Consider the following 25,372-nt stretch of genomic DNA (forward strand, 5'->3'; position numbering starts at 1 on the left):
AAATACCTTGCCGATAATTCATACTGACTTGCAGACAGCAGTAGGATTCCAAAATCATTGTTAAAAGGTAATAGTCCAGGAAAGTATAACTTTATTTACAGAATTCAATACTTATACTTATATAACAAGTAGTTATGGAATATGTATGAAAAATAATTCTATATGGTAATTCTATATGATAACATTATCTATTTAGATAACTATTAGACAAACTTATCTAATTATTATCTATATGATAATAATTCTATATGATAACCAACCCTTACTCAACATAACTTTCAACAATGCTACTAACAAACCAATCATTTACCTATGACTACTACTTTAAGTTCCTCCTCCTCTTCCTTCTTTTTTGTCTCATCCCTGCCCCCATTCACTTCTCAGCAACCTCTTCACATTAGTTGCACCCATCACCTCTCACATTTCCTTGACATAATTCCTTCGTGCACTTTCTTAACATTTCTCAAAAACACTCAAATTTTTTTAGTTAATAAAAATCTTTTACTAAGAGGATAAGTGTAATTCTTCTTCTGGTCTACTCATACACAAGCGACTCATTAATATTTTAGATCAGGGGTGAAATCCAGCAGGTTCTAACAGGTTCTGGAGAACCGGTAGCAGAAATTTTGAGTAGTTCAGAAAACCAGCAAATACCACCTCTGGCTGGCCCCAGAGTGGGGTGGGAATGGAGATTTTGTAATATCCTTCTGCCATACCCAGCAAGCCATGCCCACAGAACCGGTAGGGAAAATTTTGAATTTCACCCCCGTTTCAGATACATTCTTTTTCAGCTTATATGGAGAAGATGCCAGGTTTCAACTGAGGTTTTTTTTGGGGGGGAGGGGGTTATGTATGGTATTGTGCTCTATCACTGAACTATATTATTATTATTATTATTATTATTATTATTATTATTATTATTATTATTATTTTGAAAATGCAATAGGTGCATTTCTGTAATGGGTGTATGATATCACTTTGAGATTGTTCAAGCCTAGCGGCATCACCTTTCTCTTGTTAGAAAAATGTGTTTGACAAATAAAGATAAAATCAGGGCATGTGGATGTTCTCACCCATGAACACATTGCATTCTTAGTATTTTGTACAGAATGAATTGTAATAAATATAAAAGAACAGCAACCATTGAAAAGTGGCATGGTTATTATTATTGAAAATTACTGAGTCTGAGCTTACTACTATAATAGAAAACAAACACAATAGATTCTGTTTAATGTAGTAGTAGATATTAAACCACTAGGAAGTGCTGGGGGTGGGAGGAGAACTATTGTTTTGTTCTGAAATCTGGGAAGTGGATCTGACTAAAAGATATTAAGTTAAAAAGCTGTGAAGTCTACACCTTCGTTTAAAGTTATTTGTCTGTTGGCATATTAGAAATACAGGTAGTCCTCAATTTACAACCCCAATTGGGACCAAAAATTTCTGTTCTTAAGAAGGCAGTTGTTAAATGAGTAACACACCATTTTATGACCTTTATTACCATGGTTGTTAAGTGAATCACTGCAGTTATGAAGTGAATCACACTATTGTTAAGCGAATCTGGCTTCCCCCATGGACTTTGCTTGTCAGATATCAGCTGAAAAGGTCGCAAATGGTGATTACATGACCCAGGGACACTGCAACCATTGTAAACACATGCCAGTTGTCAAGGGCCTGAATTCTGATCATGTGATCATGGAGGTGTTATGATGGCTGCTAAGTGTGAGGACCAATCAGTGACTTTGTAACTTTGAATAGTCACTAAATGAATGGTTGTAAATCAAGGCCAACTTGTACCAATCTGACCAGCTGATAATTCTACTAAAGTTTTTGTAACAATTCAAGTCACAAGAATACTTTATAGGTAGCATCAAGTGTTATCCTCCAAAGCCCTGTACACACCTAGCACAATGTTGTCTTAAAGAAGAAATCTGAGTCGTATAATATTTAAAGGATTAATTTATAAATCTCTTAATTATCAGTGTGGAGGCTTTTTTTCTATTTCAAAAGAATAGTCAGCATTCATATATATGTATATGAATGTACATTCTCTCTGTGTGTGTGTGTATGTGTGTGTGTATTTATATTTATATATATATATATATATATATATATATATATATATATATATATATATAGACATTCACACACACACACATATATACATACATACATACATACTCTGTGTGTGTGTGTCTGTGCGTGTGTGTGTACCGTATTTTTCGGAGTATAAGACGCACCAAGATTTCGAAGAGGTAAGTAAGAAAAAAAATGTTTTTGCCCTCCCTGGCCCTCAGGAGCACTCTGCAGGCCTCCCAAACCCTCTGCGCGCCCCATTATTTGCAAAACCAGGGGTGTTTTTGCCCTTCCCCAAAGGGTGTATAAGATGCACCAACATTTCCACCCTCTTTTAGGGGGGGGAAGGTGCAGGTGGATAGATAGATAGACAGACAGACAGACAGACAGATAGATAGATAGATAAATAGATAGATACTGTAGATAGATAGATAAATATACATATACATACCGTATTTTTCAGAGTATATATTTGCAAAGGCACAGCAAAGGGTATCTGGGCTACATGTCATAATGCATTATTTCATTTTACATCTAAACAAAGCACACATTTTCAGAATTTGTGTTTTCAGCTGAGAGTAGTTTTAAATTATTGAAGTATAGGGCACCCGAAGGGAGTTTCTGATATGAGTTTAATCAAAAACTCATTTAACAGAAATAATGAATTTAATACAATTTATAGATTTCACTTTAGCATTACAAATATCACAGTACTATTATCATTCTATACAGTTTTTTGGAGAAAGAATTTGCCGGTCCACTAATTTGCAAATATTAAGTAGAGATACAGAAACTCTATTCAAGGCTGATCCACAAAAGATTTCCACTCTCTATGTCATAAAACTTTAACTTAGCAAAAAAAAAAAAAAAAGGCTCTAAAATTACATACTAATATACCTAACCTTGTAATATTTAGCTATATGAAGAAAATCTTATATCCTAAATATTGTGTGGATATAATAAAACTGAACCTTATATCCATTTGAGATTATAATATACAGTGCTGGATAAATTCTGAACAAGATAAATTCAAGAAAAATACCTTTTAAAATACTGTACATTTTAAAAGAAATACCAAAAGTAATGAAAAAATAGTTTTGCTAATGCGTACAAAACAAAATCTCCAGTAACAAATTAGCTACTTGTAACAGCTAAACAAGCGATATTCACATACTAGTGGGAAAATGAGACAAACTTTTCAAATGCTTTTTTAATCGCAATTACGAACCATTGATATTGGAGAAAAGTTGAACAAAGAAAAATAAGAAAACAGAGTTTCTTGAAATATAATAATGTGAAATATGATTACTACAGCTTTACAAGTTATAATGGCTCAACCAAACTACCCTAACACATTGTGGAAAGTGATGTTCCAATGACTTTTCATTTATTTGCAGTGTTTCTAACAGACTTTAATATAGTTTTCAGTTAATGTATGAAATTCCAATTAAAATATTAAAACATTTTCTACTTTAGAAGAATATATTTATATTGTTTAATAAAAAGAAAAGTTGTGCACTTTTATGGGTACCTTGCAACACAGAACTGGAGGTCCAATTAAAGCTACCGTTTTTCCCCGAAACTAAGACATGTCCGGATAATAAGCCCAATTGGGCTTTTGATCACATGCGCTAAAGTAAGCCTCCCTTGAAAATAAGCCCCCCCAAAAAATACTTAGACACATGCGCAGGGGGGGAAGGGAGGAGGAACATCAGAGCCACTGCCGCCTGAGATCAGCAGGCCAGATTCGGTGAGCCGGACACACCGCTGCCACTCGGGAGAAGAAGACAGAGAGGAGGTGCTGCGAGAGCGCCCATTTCTCACGTTCTTCTCCTCCCGGGAGGTGGCAGCGCATTCAGCTCCCCGAATCTGGCTTGCTGATCTCAGCCGGTGAGGGGGAGTGGCAGGTGGGGAGGGGTGGGGTGGCAGAGAAGCAAGAATTCTGCCACTCGCCTAAACCCCAGCTCTCCTGTTTGCCCTGCAGGCTCTTCAAGTAGAAGGCAACCAAGCCAGTCCATGGCTTTTGCAATCCAAGCCAGGGCTTCTTCTCCTGCTCCCCTTTCCTCCCCCCGAGCGGTGTGTAACTTGAGAACTTGAATTCTCTCTTTTAAACTCTTCCCAGCTGTCCTTTTGTTCTCTGCTTCAGCTCCAGGAGCTGTAACCAACTCCCATCCCACCCCATGCTGGCTGGGGGAGGCCTCAGGAGAACTTTGGCAAGGCTGGCCGGGCGACCCTCAGGGCAGAGACCCCAACCCTAGCCCCCTTGGCCGCTTTGAGAGTGGCCATGCAAGCCCAACTCAGGCCAGTCCAGCCAGCCTCCTTGGTTGGCAGCTGGTGAAGTGAGGTTGGGGGAGAGAAGGTCCAAGAAGACCTCCGGGCTGCCTCACTGCGCTTCTCCTGCCCCTTCACCCTCCTTTCACACACAAAGCCAATCACGCAGAGCTTGCTTGTGTACAGGCTTGCAAGAAACTCCGCCTCCTTCCCGCTTCATGCTCCGGAGCCTTTCTCGTCCAGGATGCCATGGAGCCTGGCAGAGCTGGCCAGAGAAGTGCCGGCCAATGTCAGCCACAGCCGAGCCTGAGAAGACACGTGTTGTTGGCCTTTGTGCCCCATGCCAGGTGAACCCCGCTCACTTCCCTTTTGACCTGCTCTGCACTGGGCATCGCCTCAGCTCAGGAGTCGGACTCAGAACCCTCCTCCAGGACATCCTTCCACCCAACCGAGCCCTGCCAACTTTACGGGAGTGGAGGGGGTGGAAGAAAAGTTTCCAGGCATTGGGCAGCTGACATGATTGCTAGAGGCAGTGGCCTGAGCAGCACCAGCAGAGCAGCTGGTCGGCGCTCCGGCACCAGTCCCCCTGCACCTCAAAAATAATAAAAACCCCAATAATAAGGCCAAAGCCATATTTCGGGGGTCAAAAGAAAATAAGACCCTGTCTTATTTTCGGGGAAACATGGTAATTAAAAAAAAAACCCTGTAGATATATCACAGAAAGCCATAGGTCTTTAGACTGAGAATAAACCGTCTGACGCATATAGCTAGAGTGCATCAAAATGACAATCATCATCATGAGCATATAGAAAAATTCTGGAAGCAGTTTCTATGACTTATTTATTATGATCTATCAGACAAGCCTAACAAGCTTGTCTTATATTGTATCTTCCTAACAAGCCAAAATCAGGCATCATGGTATACTATTATCCTGCATATCCTGCTTAGTCCACTTGGAGGATGATCCCTTCCCCATAACTTCCATGGAAAGAAGCTGGGTCAATGCAACTGAGTTATATTCATCAGGATGTTACTTATTTCCATAGAATTCTGAAAAATTCTGATGAACTGTGCTATTTGAAAGCAACCATACACAACTGTATAAAATTAACAAAACTGTTGTTGCAAAGATGCAAATATATATATATAGCCCCAGTGTAAGAATTCTGTTCCCAAGGTCTGCCTTCACTTGAATTTGTATGTAATGAACTTAAACCGCTGTGTATTTAACTTCAATTGTTGTGTATGTTACTCAAATTTTGCTAAAATAGGCCCCGTTCTTAACTATAGATGGTCTTTTAACCTGGGATCTTGCTGTATTAATTATTCTGCTTTTCAATGGAAGTGGTGTAAAATGTTGTTTCATTTAGAAAAATGATGAGGCAAGTACAGGAACAACCATTCATACTAATTCAGTCCTGAACAGTAAAAGCTTCAACTTTTTACAATTGTGAGAATAGGTATGTGTGCACTGTAATTGACATATACAATTCTGCTTAGAGCTATATTAGTTATGTGCTCTTGACTTCATGCAATTATTTTATTAATGATGTCATTATAATCCACACCCTGCATAGCAATCTGATATAATAATCAAAACTGGACTGATGCTATGGTACTATTAATTTGTTATCTTTTCATCCATAGGAAATAAACACCTTATTTTTGGAGAAGCAGGAAACCTGTCTGATTATCAGTTGGTTACTTCAAGAAAACAGCCCTCAAATGGGGGGGAGGGGAATAGATCTGCTTATATTGTGAAAATATACCTTGCCTTACAGTACTATAACATCTTTTCCCAACTTTAAAGGATTTCTGTTCAATTTCCATTCTAAAAAAATAAATTAGGTAGCAGTCTAACATTTTCTCCTTCTATTATTAAAAGCTAGTAGATGTCCAGCAGTATCTACCACAATTTTTGCAATATTCCATAGCTGGAATTCTAGGCCAAAGGGAAGTCCAAAATGCTACCATATGGAAGAATTCTGAAAATTATCCAGTTCAACTTCCTACTCAGTGCAGGATTATCCTTTCTCCAAATAAATCCAAGTTTATTTAATTCTCACATTTATCATAGCTTTTATAATGATAAATTAAAATCTGTTCTTTCCAAGTACAAGTTCTAATTTTGCTCAGAGAAGTAGTACAGAACTGTTTTGTTATATCTTTTACATAAGAGCCTTTTGCATATTTAAAAACCACTGTCATGAATCTCTTATCATGTATACTCTCCCATGAAAGCTAAATCCAGTTATTCAAATTATGGAAATTTTGTTGCGATTCAGATCCTATCTTTCTGCTCAGGGGATGGTCTAATAATAAATGTACTTTATTTATTAATCAGCTAGGGAGGTTCAGTGGCTGAGAATGGACTAGAACCTGGGTCTCTCCAGTCCAAGTCCAAGACCTGAACCCTTACATCACATCTAATTAAAAAAAAAATGGATGACTAATTGAAATTGAAAAGGCCTGGGAAATTGAAAAGTCCCACCCCCCCACTCCAAAGTAAGGGTTTCATGTAATGCCTGGGATAACACAGTCTATAGATTAGCCACAACAGAGCAAAAGAACTTTCTCCTTTGTCCAAAAGGACCTCAGAAAGTAAGAGCATCTCCTGATGATCTTATGAGAACTGGGTAGGTTCATATTGAATTTGGGAATCCTTCAAGGCCTCAAGTCTTTTAGATCACTAAAGGTACTTTCACTTGTACATAAAAAGAAGAAAATATCTACAGATGGTGTTTGACTTATGACAATTGATCTCAAAATTTCAGCTGTTAAGTGAGGCAGTTGTTAAGTGAATTTGGCTTTTGCCATTTCACAACTTTTTTGCCACAATTGTTAAGCGAATCTGGCTTCCCCGCTGACTGAATTTAATTTAATGTTCATCCTTATCCAATCCACTATAGACTTAGGTACCAGAAAAGGAAATAAACCACTTCTTTAGAATTAAATGACCAGCAGAGCTGGGTGTCATCAGAATACTTATAGTACCTTATTCCAAGACTCTAGAAATCTCTCAGTGGTTTCATGCTGATGTTGGGCAACACAGAGGACAAGATGGAATTCTATGTAATATCCCAGGTCAAAAAACTAATTGCTAAATAATGGTCCCCAGTATCACTTAATACCGTCAAATGCAGCTTCACCAGACAGTCAAAATAAAGGAAGATATCCTGGTTGATAATATTTAAAACCACTAAAGATCCAGAAAAACTAACAAGGCTGCACATTCACTCATCTTGTTCCTCAAGTGTACTAAAGTAGCGTCAACGTCTTATGCCAGCAAATGCTCAAATCAAACGAATCAGAATAATTAATATTATACAAATATATTTTGGAGATGTAAAATCTCAATATTCCTAGTCACCTTAGGCAAAAAGGAGATATCTGAGACCCTTCAATGGATTATTTGGGCTAAGGAAAGGCTTTTTGATAAAGACATATCACTCCTAAATTTAATTACTTCTCTTAGTAATGAAACAAGTTCTAAACTAGCTGATTTAACAGAGCAAATGTCATCACCTCTCCAGGTTCCATATATGCACCCTTAAGTGAACAAGCTGAAAAGATTTTCAAGAACACAACAAATCATTTTTGTTGTTACAAAATTGTAATGTGCCTTGACATTGCATGCCAAGCATGTTATTCATTGAGAACTTTGCAAAATGCTCGTGGTGAATCACCAACTAAACTGACTCTTCTTTATCAGCTTCCTGATGTATGAGGCAAAATAGAGGTGGAATAAATAATCTTCATTTTCTTAGAAAATAACATTAATCTTTAAAGAGACATACATCAAATTTACTACCACAAAGAGAAAAACTGGTTTTTAAAACTATTAACATATGCAAGTTGCTTTTTAAAAATATGAATATAAAAATGAATTAATCAGAATCCAGTCCAAAATAATATTCGACTAAAATCAAAACTGCAATTAAGTGTGCTGCGCAGCAACTACTATAATCAAAACAGAAGCCCAAAACTATATAAATAGAGGCATTCAAACAGCTATTCATATAATTTGCTGTACTAAAAACAGATTCCTGCCCAATTTGTTTATATTTCAAATTTAAGTAATTGACTTTTGCAAACTATGAAACTCTGTTTATTATATTATGATGATGTTTCTTGTCAAAATGATAAATAAGTTGCATTTATAGCTTCAAACATAAATCCTGAATTGGAATATTTTGTTACTGATGTTATACAGAACAAAGCAAGCAGGAAGATGTCATACCTGTTTTGCTAGATGTTTTAATATTCAAATGATAAAACCTCATATTCTTTGCTGGATATTATTTGGTTCATGGTTCGCCTATATTATTATTATATATTATATAATCCTTTGGATCGAGAAATTATGGCCTGTTCAGTAAACCATGGCTAAAATAAAGGCACACTGCAACTGAAAACGTATTTTATTTTTATCCAGTAATGCTATTATAGTTTATTGGATTGATATTCGCCCAGTGCTAAAAGCAGAAAAATGTGGTTGCCTCAGCTACTGCTGATGTAATTTGCAGATACAGTACAATTTGACTCAACTGTTGCTTAGCATGCTGAAAGCACAGGAGTAATTGTCACTGATGATATTACCTAGTTTGGGCAATGAAACGTCTGCAAGAAAACAACTACCTTATTTTTCGGAGTATAAGACACACCTTTTTCCTCCCTAAAAGGGGGTGAAAATTTAGGTGCGTCTTATACACCGAATGTAGCCCTGCCCACCCACTGGCCCCCACCCTTTGGCCTCTGCCTCCCAGCAGTTACCTCCTTGCAGCAAGCAGCAAGAAGAAACAGCTCGTTTCAGCTTCAGCACAGCCTAATTAGCACAAGTTGATTAGATCGGCCTCTCAACTCTCAGCTGTTTTGCTCTCAGCTATTTTGCATGGGCCTCTGCTGCTTGCTGCAAGGAGGTAAATTGCTGGGAGCATATATTTTTTTCTTCTGCTAATCAAGCTATGCTGAAAACGAAAATGAAAGTAAAGCAGGCTATTTGCTGTTTGCTGCAATGAGGCAGAGCAGATTTCTTTTTCTTGTTTTCCTCATCAAAAAACAGGGGTGAAATGCTCCCGGTTCGGACCGGCTCGGGTGAGTAGGTAGCGATGGCAACGGGCAGTTCGGAGAACCGGTAGCAAAAATCCCTGCCCCCCCCCATGCCCAGCTGAGCCCCGCGATCATCAGAGCCTTTTTTTCCTTTTAAATGGCTCTGACCAGCCAAGCTCTGACGATCCCAGCTGAGTTGCCTGCTAATCTAAAAGAAAAAAAGTTACTTTTTTTCTCCCCTCCCCCCAGCCTCCAGCTTGCTTACCTACCTTAGCTGCTGATCGCATGACGATCGCAATCCATGCATCAGCAAGCAACTGAATCGCCCTGCCTACAATCAAGCTCATTGGTAAGCAGCTCTTTCTGCCTGCCTGCCTAGATTTGTGGACTTCAACTCCCAGCAAAGCTGGCTGAGGAATTCTGGGAGTTGAAGTCCACAAGTCTTAAAGTTGCCAAGGTTGGAGACCCCTGTTCTATTGGGTAAGATTTTTCCCCTTTGGGAGCTTTAAAAAAAATAGTTAATTGGGGGTTTTTTTAGTTGTTCTTTTTTTAGACCTAGCCATTTAAAGTTTAGGAAGTTTTAAATTTAGCTGCTTTTATATAAAAATAAAAATAAATTAAAATAAAATATTTGTGCAGCTTTCTGAGATTTAGTGTGTTTCTGTAGTGTTTCACTCTAACTACACAAACACACAAAATGTATGTGGAATTTTGTGTGTGTAAAGTGTGAAAGTTGGTTTTTTGTGGCTGTGTGAGGTTCCTGCTTATTGTGGGGCCATTTTGAGTCTAGCACAGCTGCTTTTACATTGTGGGTGAGCCAGTTGTGTTGTGTTGTGTTTTGTAGGTTAAAAAAGGTGTGACGAAATGGGGTTGAGGGGTACCCCGGACCGTGAACCAGCTCATGAGTAAACACACTGAGACTGAAATGATTCTGACAGAGGTGTCTTGTGTAAAAATATAATTTACTTTAAAACATTTAAAAAGCACTATGTCTTTAAGAAAACACATTAAAAACAAAGTCTTATCTGGGTATGTGAAACAAGGCTATCTCCCTAGATCCCTCTCCACAATACCGAAACAGTTCACAAAAGAATAAAGCTAGCATGAAGGTAAGCAGCTTCGGCGTCGATACATCATCAAGGCAATCTTAATGGGAGCAGCACGAGCTTCACAGCTGAAAGTCACCTGAAGTAAAAACAGTTCAAACAGCAAACATTGCTTGAAGCTTGTGGGAGGAAGAAGGTCCAGCAACAGCAGTCCCGATGATAGCTTGCGTGCTACAAAACAGCAAAAGGCAAGCATCCGTGGGAGTCTCTCTGTAGCGGCGTCTGGAGTCCTTATCTGCATTCTTCTCCCATCTGCGGCATTGCAACAAGCTTCCTGCAGGAGCTGTGCATTTAGGCCTAGATCAGACTAGGCCCGAGTAGCAAGCAAAAGGTCCTTGCTTATATAGGGAGTTAACCTGCAATTAACTAGGGCGGGGAAGGCTTGCAGGTAATTGCCAACAGCAGATGGCTTGATTAAAACCATACTGTTTGTGAGTAGGCAGATAGCCACAGCAATCCTGGAAACACTCGTGACAATAGGGCAAAGAAGTGACATTGACTTGGCCACGCCCACCCAGTCACCTTACCACCAAGCCCTGCCCACTAATTAAGCCACGCCCACAGAACCGGTTGCAAAAAATTTTAGATTTCACCCCTGCCAAAAAAAGGTAGGTACATTTCATAGTCCGGAGCGTCTTATACTCCGAAAAATACAGTAAATTCAGAGAGCACCAAGGATCCCTAATTTCAACCCTGAGCTACTAATACTCTCCTTTATTGATAGTCTCCAGTATAATATCTTACCAGTCCTTTCCAAAGCGCTAATCTTGGCGTTATGTATGCAAATGTCCCTGCAGAAAACCAGGGATCTGATTTCTCTTGCATACAAACAAAAAGGTCATGAACAGCCTTCCTCATACACCAGAGGGAAGGAAGCAACAATGCACGTGGAGCTGGACTGATCTCAGGACCTGATTTATTATCAACCTTATCATCAAAGAAGCTCCACAGCCTGTGGCCGCAGAAAAAAAATGGCTTAGAAAATGTTACTTTTAAAAAATGGAACTATACAGATATAAGGTGCTGCCTCCACAGTAATTTAAGAATGGAACAAATGCAACATCTTAAGACGATGCCCTTTAAAACTGGTTGTGGGGCATTGTGGCCTACAATTAAAGGGACCTGTTGGTGAATCCTCAAAGATAAACAATAAATTCCAGAGAGAAATCCCTATAATAGAAATAACAATAGCAACAGCACTTAGACTTATAAACTGTTTCACAGTGCTTTTACAGCACTCTCTAAGCAGTTTATAGAGTCACATATTGCCCCCAACAATCAGGGTCGTTAAAGCAACATGTGAAACCCCCCCCTCTCTCTATCACATGTACTAAAAATTTAAGTAATCTATTTTTAAATTTTGATTTATATCTTGCTTTTATAAGAATTTTATACAACTCAAGACAACGTACATAATGTTCCCTCTTGCACTGAATACAACATCCCTCAGAGTAGACTGAGAATAAGGGCAGTCATCCAGATGATTTCTACACCAAAGGGAAGATAGAATTTATAGTCTCCTAATTTGTAGGCATCTTAATTGTTACATCAAACCAGCTCTATTATCCAGGAACTGGATCAAATTATTAAAGTGCATTTAACTCTTTAAATGTGTGGTCTTCCGGGTGCGCTTCAAGGTGTTGGTCATCACCTTTAAAGCACTCCATGGCATAGGGCCTAGCTATCTGCGAGACCGCCTGCTGCTACCGACGACCTCCCATCGACCTGTGCGCTCCCACAGAGAGGGCCTCCTCAGGGTGCCATCAGCCAAACAATGTAGGCTGGTGACCCCAGGGGGAGGGCCTTCTCTGTGGGGGCTCCTACCCTCTGGAATCAGTTGCCCCCTGAGATAAGGAGAATCCATGACCTCAGTGCCTTCCGTCGTGCCCTTAAAACCCATCTTTTCCAGCAAGCCGGGCTGGCTTAAGAAGAATTTTTTTAAATTCTTTTAATCGGTTTGTGATTTCTTAATTTCTAGGCCAAATTTCTATATATTTTTAACTGTTTTTAATATTTGTATTCTATGTTCTTATTTTAGCTGTACACCGCCCTGAGTCCTCAGGGAGAAGGGCGGTATATAAATTGGAAATTAAATTAAATTAAATAATTAAATTAAATTAAATTAAATTAAATTAAATTAAACTCACAATGCAATTTATCTAGTAGTGTATACAGAATCCACATAAAATAATGGTAAATGAAAAATGGATATATATAAATTGAACTTAATTTTCTAGTTTATTATTTTTATTTATTTAATTCATGCTTATCAATCTATTCTGACAAATATTCAAGAAAGCTAACCAATTTTTAAGAGCAGAATATAAAAGCTCAAAAATATACATTACATTTAATACTAAAATTAATATTAAAATCAGTTAGAAGTTAAAAGTTAAGACAAACTATTCAGAACTCAGACACAAACTTGCATCCTGTAATTGGTGCTTTTTCTGGAAAGAGACATTTCCATATGTCTGTTTTTGTTTCTATATTTTGTTTCTTTTTACAAGCTTATCTTAGCTCCTAGTTTATAAAGCTTGTCCTATTCTTTAACTTTATTGCTACACATACATAAAATTCTAATTTGAGTAACTTGTTCCATCCCAAACTTTGCTGTAATTATGTTTTATGCATAGAGAGCAAATAGTTCTTAGAAAAGCAAAAGTATATGGACTTTAAATTTACCTTTTCCCTAATCACTATTTATTCTGTGCAGATTTCAATCCAATATACCTACAGGATACAGAAGAATTTCCGGATCCATCTTACATCTTTACATAAAAAGTTTGAATAGTTAAACCATCTGTATGCAGCCCTTGTTTGTCAAAAGTAGTTTCTGATTAATGTGAACGGAAAAAAGCGGATCAGTAAAAGTTGTACATTTGATATACTGCATTAAATAATAATGCATTGAGATTATACTCTAATAAAAGTATTATGCTATTAGCACATTATAATTGCTATAATTTCAAACGAATTCATGAAGAATGTGAATATCATTATCAGTTCTAATATATTTTTATTTAAAAAATAAGTAGTCAATAATTTATTTTAAATTTATAGGCCCATAAATGTTGCAGGGAAAGAGACTACAAAAAATATACTATTTAACTATTTCCTTGCAAACACTCTGAATACACACAAAATATGAGGAATATTCTACATTTGAGACATCCCTAATACATATACACTGCATGAATTCACATTCTTCTACAATTCATATGATTGTGTTGAATACTTGGTGTCAGTCATTTTACGTGTACTTTGTTATGTTGTAAATAATAATGGATAATTGAACAGGAAAGCCACATAATATTTGTCTATTTTAATTGTGCCCAACATTATAATTGCATTATCATTTTAAATGGTGTGTGGAATGCCTAAAAGCAGCTGAAAAGTGTTTCCATTGTTTTACAATTTGTTGTTCTAACATAATTGAGAGTTGAATGTGAACCAGGACTCACCTCTGAAAAGTTATTTGTATCAAAAATAAAATAACTCCTTACCACTTGTTATCCTTTATATATTTTCAATTTTAAGTTTCTTATCATAGTTACACAATTACTTTTACAAGTATCTTATCTTAGCTCATGCTTTAAAAAGAGTCACTTGTTTGAGATGAGCAGTTATAGAAATTGAAGAAATAAATAGATTATATAACAGCAAATAGTAATTAGCATCAAGTGAGAAAGGAACAATATGTATACCCAGGTCAATTTTTTTCTACTAAAAGTGGTTAATATATTAGGATTTCATTCAAGAATGAGATCCTCATTCTTTCTTGACACAAGCCTAATGTCACTCTTGTTAGCAGACAGACCAATAGGTCTAGATTTAAATACCTTAATCTGTTTCTCTTGTCCACATTATGTTTGCAATTTATTATGGATTTATTATGTCTTTTTGTTTTAATTTGCCAAAGATCCACTTTTATATGAGTTAGTCCTTAACGTGATACTGAGGAGTTGGGTTTGGTTTTTGTTTTTGTTTTTTTGTCACTTTGTACAGTTTATCAAGAAGGGAAGAAAAGAAGGAATTGGTTAGATATCTTTGGTTGCTGTTAATTATGGTTCAATTAAACATTTTCTCTTCAACTAGTGTCACAGATATAAAGTGTTGGGATTTTTGTAATCTACATCAATAATACAGTTCAGGAAGTATCTCTAACTTGTTATCTTGTTCCCAATTCTTCCCATCTATCCATTAGTGTCAGTTAACAGGATAATTTTGCCCCCTTAGATTACATTCAAAATGTTTACTTGTTTTGAGTTGTTTTTTTTTTTAATGTACTTATTGGGGCTCCTATGCCATAATATACATAGAGCTTACAGAAGGCTAATCACAGAATTAAAAATATCACATCACCTCAATCAACATTCAATGACCATCCCTGTAAGTAAGCAAAATTTCTGTATCTCCAAATGTCCTCCCAAAACTCATGTCTGGTTCTTCCATTATCATGATTCACTAGAGTTCCCACATACAATTATCATCAGCCTATGAATTCTTACTTTCATCAGCACCCACAATAATTTAATGTCGATAGAGGATAATATTTGTAGCTCAGAGCTGAATTAGGGGTCCTTGATAATCTTTGAGCTTGGTTTTCTTGCAAACATTCCATTACCAAACTAGGTAATATATCAGTCAGACTGATGATGTTACCTAGTTTGGAAAATGAAATATCTGCAAGACAACCCACAGAGACATCCCACAGAGTCGGTCTCCTCCGGGTCCCATCAGCTAAACAATGCCGGCTGGCGGGCCCATGGGGGAGGGCCTTCTCTGTGGCTGCCCCGGCTCTCTGGAACCAATTACCTCCTGAGATCCGGACCGCCCCCACCCTATTGGCCTTCCGCAAAGCGGTAAAGACTCAGCTCTTCCGGCAGGCCTGGGGCCATTGATCTCGTTATAATGATCTTGCGATACCCGGCCACGAATCGGACTGCATGTGTTTTAACGTTTTTAATGTTTTAATGTTTTTCTTTTTAATATTTTTTATGGGATTGTTCGCATTGTTTTATTCTTTGTTGTAAGCCGCCCAGAGTCCCTTGGGAGTTGGGCGGCATAGAAATGCGACAAAATAAATAAAATAAAATAAATAACAACCAAGCTCAAGAACACCAACAACCTTTCAATTTAGATGTCACCCATTCATGTTTGCTGACATACATTTCAACCTTTGGAGACATCATAACCTACTGTACATCTTTACTTCCCTATTTCACAAGATCAGACCACTTAATTACATACTTCTCCTTTTTCTCAGTTTCATGAGCACATTACATATCTATTTTTTCTTTACTTCATTTTGCCTGTTAATTAATGCTTGTTGTTGTTTAGTCCTCTTCCATTCCAATCAATCTGAATGAGCTCAAATCTTACCACAGCCACTAGGCCAGAAGTCAAACTAAAAATAAAACAAATATAAATAGAGATATTTTAAAACTAAAAAGAAAGAACATTAATAACCATTTGTCAAATCTGAAAAAAAAAAGAAAAGCAGATGGTATGTATGGAAACACAGAACTGGGCAATGCCAGAGCAGTGGTCAGGCAGGAAAAGGGTAAAATAGAAGTTATAATTTTCGCCAGGTAATTTCTTTAAAATGGGGTAAATAAAAGTTCTCCAAGATTTACATCCTAAGTCCCAATTTTCTATGTCCCAGAAGAGTCCAAAGATGCCGACCTCTGCTGCTCATGACCGCTTTGGTCAATCAGACTTTCACATAATGCTTTTTAGTAAGACAGAAAATAGATTAGTTACTGGCATAACTTAACCAACCCACAAGCATCATTCCATGTTAACAGTTAGCTCACACACATTTTGTCAAGCACATCATAAGCAGTGTCAAAGGCTAATTTTACCCTTACTCACACACTAATGCCTGGATGACTACCTGTAACCAATTACAAGTTTTTACACCTAAAATAATAATATAAAATAAAGTACTACAACTCAATGCTTTGCTTGAAAGTGTACTCATCTGAGTGAAAAAAAAAGGGTAGAACGAGAAAGCTTTCCCCTCTATAAGAGTTCTGCAACAGCATTCATACATTTTCAGAAAATATCCTCTGAAAATATGGAAAATATACCACATACTCAAATTCATTATGTCCTAAAATCTTCAAAATGAATATTGCAATGGGATGATTCTTTATCCCTTTATTTTTAACAAGGTTTGATTGATAAATTAGCAATGTTTCTATATATTGTATCATGAAATAGTTACTTATTAGTGTACTTTTTTCATTTTTGTCCATGGCCTATAACTTCTCAAAACATTATGGATTTCTTTTACAAATTACCATTACAATTCCATAACAAAAATGCTTTTTATACTTCTTTTTGTTTCAGTTATTTAAATCATATTGTATGTTTTGAATGCAAAATAGGCTGTAAAATTATAGAAAACTGGTCCTTTTCTTGTTGAACAAGCTCATTCAACACGAGGAGAGAATGTTATTACTTTGAATAATGTATGAGTAAAACTACATAAATCTTACCAAAATGGCTCAAGATATTTTATTTCTTTTGAAAGTCTAAATATTAATCATTCTACAATTATACTGATTAGAATTTGTAAAAGACTGTTGTTCAAAAGAAATACATTGTTGGAGTCTTTCTCCCATTCTTATTATATGAAATATTTTTCATAAATAATACACAGTTTTCCAGACCGGGACATATTCAGTCTAAAATGCTAATAAGTGAATAGAAATATAAAAATAGTATCAACAAATTAAGAAAAATACAACTGAAATGAAAATAAAAGTATGACATGCAAAATGAAAAAAGTATAAGCACTTTTAAAAACTAAATAATTGTCAAAAGAAAACATCTTTAACAAGCGCAAAAAACCCCAACAACAACCAAGCAATTTATCTGATGTGATCATTTCCTAGTGAGGCTACTGTAGTCAGGGTACCATCTTTAGAAGCTATACTGGTATCAAAATGTCACAGTACAAATGAGAGCAGATTATTTAATTCAGATCATTTGTTCAGTGTCATGATACTTGTGATGTCACTTGATTTACTCCCTCAGGATAGTCAGGAATGGAGGACTATCCTGAGGGAGTGAAGCAAGTGACAGCACATGTATCATGACAGTGAAGAAATGATCTGAATTACATAATCTGCTTCATTTGTACCATGACGTTTTGATACCAGTATAGCTTCTAAAGACGGCTGTGTCATCAGTGCAAACGCCTTCGCTTTAGCAGCACTCCATGTCATTTGGCAGAATCTTTTAAGTTGTGAAGGATCATCATGGGGATTTCAGGTGCTTTTTACATAGGGGTAGGCACGTAAACCACAAGTCACAATGACTTCACATTCCTCATGATCTCATTGTATAAATAATACAAATTATTTAAATTGTATCGGTAATGTTGTGATGTAACTGATGCAAATTATATATTTGTACCATTTTCACAATGAGATTATGACACAAATTACATCACTTGATCATCTTATCTTCCCTGTGGACACTGGGTGACATGTGTTCAGCTGTGGAACATAGGTTCTGCTTGATGTTATCTGCCATCTCAACATGCATTGGAAATTAAACAACCTCCAAGGGCAGCATTTTATCTTCCATAGTTTTAACACTTAAAACAGTGAAGACTATAAAAGATTTGCGAAATATAACTGAAGAATTCATCTCAGACTGAAAGCAATAATCTCACTATCCTAACTTGGACTGACTGAAATTATTATACAGGGCCAAAGGCCACCACATAGTTAATAGATTGCAATTATCCAGACAAAAGATGCTTAAATATCAGCAGTTATAATTAGGTATATGCCCAAATAAGCTCACAATTGGTGGTATTAGCTAAAGCTGATAAAAGTGCCCAAACCACAATTTCCAATGACACCTGCAATTCCAAAGTGATTCCTTAATGGGATTGCCTCCTCCTATTTTGTATAGTTGAACTACCTGCCATCTAGATAGGTAACAAATAGGTTACCTATCTAGACTAAGGAACAAATAATTTGACATTATATAAAGAATATAATTAATGATTACATCATTAATGATTACACCATTGTGCTATATTCTCTTATTTTTAAAACCAGATTCACACCTGAAGTGATAAGATTTATTTATGCTTAAGGGTACAATCCTATACACTTCAACTGAAAAGTACTTTCTATTGAGTATGAATACACAAAGGTAGAATCAAGCTATATGTACAGTAGCTAAATCTATACACATCTTGCTAAACCAAAACTTAAGAAACCATTAGTGAGAGGTATGAAAACAACCATAATTAATTTAAAATATAGCTTAGTAGTCTCCAGATATGTTGAGAACTGATCACAGTTCCCAAAGTGGCATAATTATTGGTCTAGTATTCTGGTGAAATCCATTCAAATTTAATGGTCTAAACCAGAGGCCTTCAAACTTGGCAGCTTTAAGATTTGTGGACTTCAACTCCCAGAATTCTCCAGTCAGCTGCTGGAGAATTCTGGGAGTTGAAGTCCACAAGTCTTAAAGCTGCCAAGTTTGAAGGCCTCTGGTCTAAACATGTATCTGCATTTATTTTAGAACTGAAGGTATCACACTTCAAATCTTTTAAAATATCATCTTATGACCATAGTCAACAAAACTGAAAAATTAGATACAATGCAAGACGTAGATCAGTCTCCTCCAACTTGTAGCTCACAGATGAGTTGGATTTAAACTTCCAGTCCATATTTTTTGGGAACATCAATCTTCCGCCAAAAAGTTCATAAATACCATACATACAAAAAACAATACTTTCATAATTAATATAAACATAATGCTGGATTTACCTGTAGCACATTTTAAAAATGTATCATTAAGGGACCTTCCAAATAAGTTTTTCATTTTTCAGTTAAATTGATCATATACCAATTAGCTAGTGATTTTGTATATAATGAAATTTCAGCTAATGAAAATCATCCTATTTTCTGGAGGAAAACTTTATTGCAATACTTTTCTTGTTTTCTCTTTTGAACTTTCCCCTTCCTGTGTATATGGGTATCATCCTCTTTTAAATGATAATGGCAACACAATGTTGTCATTACACAATATTATATGTGTGTTTTTGTATGTTTGTTCTGAATTCTACCCAGTTTTCAATTACTCAGCAAAATTATTTCACAAAAGTCTTGTTTAGGTGCATTCTTCACATCTTTTTGTTTTAATAGCTGTTTTTTATTGCAAAAGGTAACTAATAGGTAGTGAGACTTACAATATAATGAATCTACTCTCTCCCCCCTACCGTAAAATCAGATATAAGTAATGTAATGTAAATAAATACACTTAAATTTTCTAGGTGAATTATTCAACTTTTAATCCTTAGAACTGAAAAATATACAGCATTCACATATTGCATCATGGACTACGTACATAGTAAGAAGCGAACATAAGCCTTGCTTCATTGTTTAAGGCTTTCCATTTACAATTGTGTGAGTATTCCTAAATAGCCACTCATCTTTATTGTATTTCTCTATAGAGCTCAGTTGTAACTAAACAGAGGCAAAAGGTTTATTAGTATTATTATTAGTATTAAATACAGAACTATTTTCTTAAAAATGTAATTGTATTTTTAATAGTTGTCAAATTGAATGCATGGATGGCACAGAGGAAAATTATAGTGAAATCCATTTAATTTTTTAAAAGGAAAAAAATATATGCTAGGCTAACAATACCCTATTTTTAATCACAGCATTCACTTTGAATTATAGATAGTTGTGCAGATACTTACATAAGTGGAACTAAAGATTTCAAGACAAGATCTGCTTGTGCTCTCTCCTATGTCTCTCTCTCTCTCCCCCCCCTTCGTGAACTCAGGCTAATTTTAAGCAGTTTGGTTCAAAGCAGAAATAATAGTGTCTTAGTCTACTGAAATTAATGGATTGGACTGAGGTATTACCAATCTTATTTGAAGAAAGTTTTTTATAGTATACAAAATTATTTACTATTTCAGCATCAAGTACTGAAATGTCCTTTAGTCTTTTGGGAGATTTTTTTAAAAACAATTTTCTTTAGCAACTCATGGTGTGTGTGTGATAGAATGTACCATCCTCTTCCCCCAAAGAGATCAAGACAGTGTTATGGATTGTATACAAGTACTTATTGTCACAATTGTTTAAAGCTGGATGATTTTGAAGGGATAAAGTATAACTTTATTCTGTGCATCAGACACAATGAATTATAACCACCAATCAGATTATACCAAATTTTCCCAGTTTTAGGCTGACAGTGACTTACTTATTTTTTATAATGCCCAGACCAATGGGCAAAACTCCAAAGTAAACAAAACTACTGAAAAAGCATCCAACATAACCAAAGAGACCCTATCATCCTCATTAGTTAATTAAAGCTACCTTATCTATTCCTCCGCGGGGAGGCAATCATCCTTGCCTTCGAAATTGAGTTTCCCGAAGGTCAACCTGCTTTTGATCCCTTGACCGCTACTGTCAAGAAAGGCGAGAGATCCTGTGCAAGTTTGCAATGAAGCTCAGCGGCGAATCATAGGAAGATTATCCATCGGAGACACGCCATCGTCCATGCGCGGCTAAAGCCCTAAACCACACTCGAAACAAAACACCGAAGTCTTTTAAACTCCTGCCGACTGGCATCAGAAGAGCCTCACACGGGAGCTTTAAATTTCGGCTGCCCGGACCTAGAGGCATCAGATCCGAGTCGTTTCAGTGTCACCGGCTTCCATCAGAGGTGCCTTAGTTTCCGCAAGACCTAAGACCGAACTCCCAGCCGAATGAAGTCCCTTCCCCTTCTTCCTGCAGTTCCATATTTATTTATTTTTAAAATGAGCGACGCGTCTGCCTTCCGCATGCAACGCAACCCCGCCACCGCGAGGCACAAAGATCAGGTTGATCAGTCAGATCATATCCAGAGAGTCCCTGCAAACAAGGCAGACGCGGGCGAGGTGAAGTGATAATTAAAGCACCCAAGAAAGCCTGACAAAGACGCGGGCGGCGAAGGGGGAGGCGGGGACCTCTCCTGCACAAATCAAATACTCATCAAAAGCAAGGAGACGAGCGGGTGGCCGAGGGAGTTTCCAAGCCCCCGCCGCGTACATTGTCTCAGATTCCGCTGCTGACGGTGGACAAGGCGAATTAAAACAGTCTGCCGCCCAGGAGACGGGCAGCCCGAGCTTTGACCAGGGAGCGTCAGGGAATTAAGCTCCCCAGCTGTCTCCTCGGACAGGGTCAAAGAATCCACACCACCATCCCTTGTATCTCATTTCGGGAACAGAAACAAAAAAAAGGGGGCCACCGGGAAAGTGTCAAGAGGCGGACGTGGCAACCGTGGGTGGGAGTGGGGGGTGGCTTCCACAAAACAGCGCTACCTCAGGAAGACCAAAAAAAGGGGTCTCGCCTTTCTTGCGCTCTCCTCCGCCCACCTTTCGGGGTGAGTCTGGCCGGAGACTCTGGTTCCGCTATTTGGAGGAGTGGACTGGCTCGCTCCATACCAGAATCCAGCCGAGGCGAAGCGGCGTTAGCGGCCGGGCTTCGGCAGCCTGCGAAGCGAGGAATGTCCTCTGTGGCCGCGGCTCTAGGGAAAGCCCTCACTCTCCGCTCCCTCGCTCCGAGCTGCCATTCGGGGCCCGCGCACTCCTCAGCCAAATCGCGGCGCCCAGCAGGCGAGGAAACACCCCCCCCCCTCAGTCGCCCTCTCCCCTTAGGAGGCGCGAAGCAAGTGACCGCCCGAAGCGCGGGCTCCCCAAGAGCCGCCTCCGCTGCCCCGGTCCCTGCGATTCCCGCTTGCTCCGTAGGGATCCTTCCCGGGACTGACTCGCTGGCTTTTCTCTCTTAGCCAGACATTGTGGAACCGCTTTCCTCAACCTTCCCCCCCTCCCCTCGGTTCTGCTCTCTCCATGCCTTCTCTGGAGAAAGTGAGGGGGGGGAAGCATCTAACCTTAAATCCTTAACCCTCCCTCCCCGTAAGATCCACTCAATAAGACCCCGATCGGGGGTGGGGCGGAGAGGCAGCGGGCCAGAAACCGGGAGCTAATAAAATAATAATTTCCACCAAAAAAAAAAAAAAGGGAGAAACACCCTTTAGCACAAGCAAGTCAGTCAGTCAGCCAGTCCACCCGCCCGCCCGCCGTCCCTCCCCGAGTAAAGGACAATAGCTCTCTCCGCCACCACCGCTACCCGCAGCCCCTTGACACCAGAGCCCCGGGAGGAAGGGGGGGGAGAGTCCATTGTGTATGCCCGGGCTCGACAATTTACGAAACAAAAACAAAACCACACACGCACACAAAAAAATACAAGAGAGGGAAACGAGAGAGTGGCTCCTCCTCCTCCTCCTCTTCTCCAAAAAGGCCTGTTGGAAAACTGCACAGAGCAGAAGCAGCAGCCAGGAGCCCACCATCTCTCTCTCTCTCCCGCTCGCTCTCGCCGCTGCTGCCCTGGCGAGCCAAAGAGACGAAAAGGCCCCGAGCGATAGGAAGGGGGATCTCTGCCCTAGAGCGGAGGGTGGAGGGGGGGGGGAGAGGAAGGCCCGATCGCTTTGTGTTACCTGCCGTGAAACCAGTCCTTGCAGGCGTCGCACTCGATCATGAAGCGGGTTACGTCGTAGGGCAGCCTACAGATGCAATAGACGGGCACCGTCGCCATGTTAGCTCCCTTCAAAACAACACTGGATCCCAAGGCAAGCGAGCCGTGCGGGAGAGTCAGCCAGCCAGCCAGCCAGCCAGCCAGCGGAGAGAGGCAGGCAGGCAGGCAGGCAGGGCGTTTTGCTGCGGCTTCCTCGCTGTTGGGGAGCTCGCTCGATTCTCTCCTCCTTTGCCGCCACGGGCAAAGCGAATCAACCGGGCCTGGAGACGGCGGGAGAGGTGGAGGGAGGGAGGGGGGGTGAAAAAAGAAGCAAAACAAAATCCGGAGAATTCAGTAAGCGATCCTCAAGGGCGAGCTGCAATGTCAGAAAAAATAACCAAGGCTTCCCGAAAGTTTGACTGCATGGCTCCTCTGCCTGGCGCCGGTTCCAAAGCTCGCTGGAAGCTCTCTCGCTCGCTCTTTTTTTTTTCGTTTTCTTGCTTTTCTTTTTGTTTTGGTCGTAGTGCTTTCTAAATGATCATTATCCCAAATGTTGGACGAAATGCATTCTATTGCATGCCCCCTGGTGACAGTACAGTACCGAAGCTTTTCATAAACACTCCGAAATGTAGCCCTTTCCTTGTAATGTCCTTACGTCAGCTTGCAACATTGTAATATTTCCTCTGATGGGGCTGGGGAGGGAGGCTGCAGAAAAGGGGAGGCGAATATGCGAAAACTCCCAAGCTTGGCACCGTGCAAAATATTAAAAAGGGTGGCGGTGGTGGGGAACAGGAAGACAACCACTCTCAAAGCTGGAAAATAAACAGGGAGGCGTGCTAAAGCGAAGCGGCTGAAAGGGAGATTTTTAAAAAATTACAAACGATTTAGCCAAGGATTCTTGGGAAAGGAGAAGGGAGGGGGGGAGGAAGGGAAGAAGCTTCATTGAAAGGAAGAGAAATATCGCCGCGACTTCAAAAGTGGTGCCTGCAGTTGAGAGCCTCGTCCTTAAAACTCTTCTCCGCTAAGAGGGACGGGTGGAAATTATGTAGATTGCAAAGAATCGATGCATCAGCTGATGTAATAAAGCGGAAGATCGAAAAGTTGGACAACACGCTCTGTTTTAAAACATTTAAGCTCTTGAGATTTAACAGCCTGCTTTCTCTTCATTCTCTCCAGCTGACCAACGTTGGAGGATAAAGAAATTGAGAGAACAAACCAGAAATACTCTCCATCCTTCCCTCGACTTCTTCTTCTCCTCCCCCCCCCCGTGATTTTGCAACAGAACTGACTTAAAGAGAGGGAACGAGTTACTTTTGCTGGGGGGGGGGGTAATAAACTTCTAGGGCAAAGCTTGGGAGGGAGCTTCTCTCCCTACAAACGAAAGTGCGACTCCGCCTCCTTTCTTTCTAATTGTTAATGAAAGTAGAAGCGAGTCTGAGAGTTGATCCGAGGAAGTAGCAATTCCGGTCTTAGGCGTTCCGGTATTTGGCGTTCTGCGATTTCCCCTGAACCCATAAAAAAAAATTTTTTTTTAAACGAAGCCCCCTGGAGCTTTGTCAATAACTGCTACTCTTAGCATAGCCCCTCCCCTCCCGCCATCCCTGCTCAAAAGTTTTTGAAAGTACCACGTGTCACTTTGCTGCTTTGCTTTAATTCACAGTTGTGGCCATACGTTAACTCTCGCGGTAGTACAGCCCCCCGCCCCTGTCCCTTTCCCCTCCGCTTCCGATTGTTAGCTTTCCTTAATTTTTCGGTAGGGTACGTTAATAATGCAGCCAAGTACTCGTGCAGGGTGCCTTTTATGGTGACGCTTTAAAGAATTGCCAGCAAGGCGTGATGGCCACCTCCTGTTGTTCCCCCGGGCACATTATGACTCTTCTATATATAGGTATACTATATCGGATCAAGGTGGCTTTATTTGTAATTACTACAGTTCATTATCATTCCTTGTGTGATAGGGCAGTTGTCCTGGTCAGAGTTCCCATGCTGCCTTAAAATGTGGATCCTTTGAGTTTATTCCTGCCTTAGATCCGTAACTATGTTCCCATATTAATAAATTTTCCAATAATTCTTAACATGGGCATCTGCAGAGGATGGGGAGGGCAAGGACCCCAGCGAGGGGCAGTGATGATAACTACATAATGACACCACCATGCAAATGTTGAAATTTAAATCCTTGTCTCTGATATAGCAATACAAGAACATAACCATAGTATTTGCATGTTGACGTTACTGTTGTTGGTATCATCAAGATTATGGACATTACTGTTTCTTGGTGCTGCTATGTGGAATCTGTGCATTTTATTTGAATATGTATGCAGTTGTCAAGCT

General features: G+C 39.1%; 1 protein-coding gene across 2 annotated transcripts in view; it reads right to left on the minus strand.

Annotated features, from left to right (window-relative positions):
- Positions 1 to 24,667, minus strand: part of PHF2 (PHD finger protein 2) — a 138,056-nt gene extending 113,389 nt beyond the window's left edge. The window contains exon 1 of one of the 2 annotated variants that reach the window (XM_034437551.3): positions 23,025 to 24,667. In XM_034437551.3, coding sequence (XP_034293442.1) covers positions 23,025 to 23,122 — 98 coding nt within the window. In that variant the 5' untranslated portion in view covers positions 23,123 to 24,667. Of the gene's footprint in view, positions 1 to 20,863; positions 21,818 to 23,024 lie in introns of those variants that run through there. The other variant, XM_087887816.1, reaches the window with a different exon arrangement.
- Positions 24,668 to 25,372: the final 705 nt, after the last annotated feature.

This window comes from Pantherophis guttatus, chromosome 2, assembly GCF_059756535.1.
Source record: "Pantherophis guttatus breed Tessera chromosome 2, ASM5975653v1, whole genome shotgun sequence".
NCBI lineage: Eukaryota > Metazoa > Chordata > Lepidosauria > Squamata > Colubridae > Pantherophis > Pantherophis guttatus.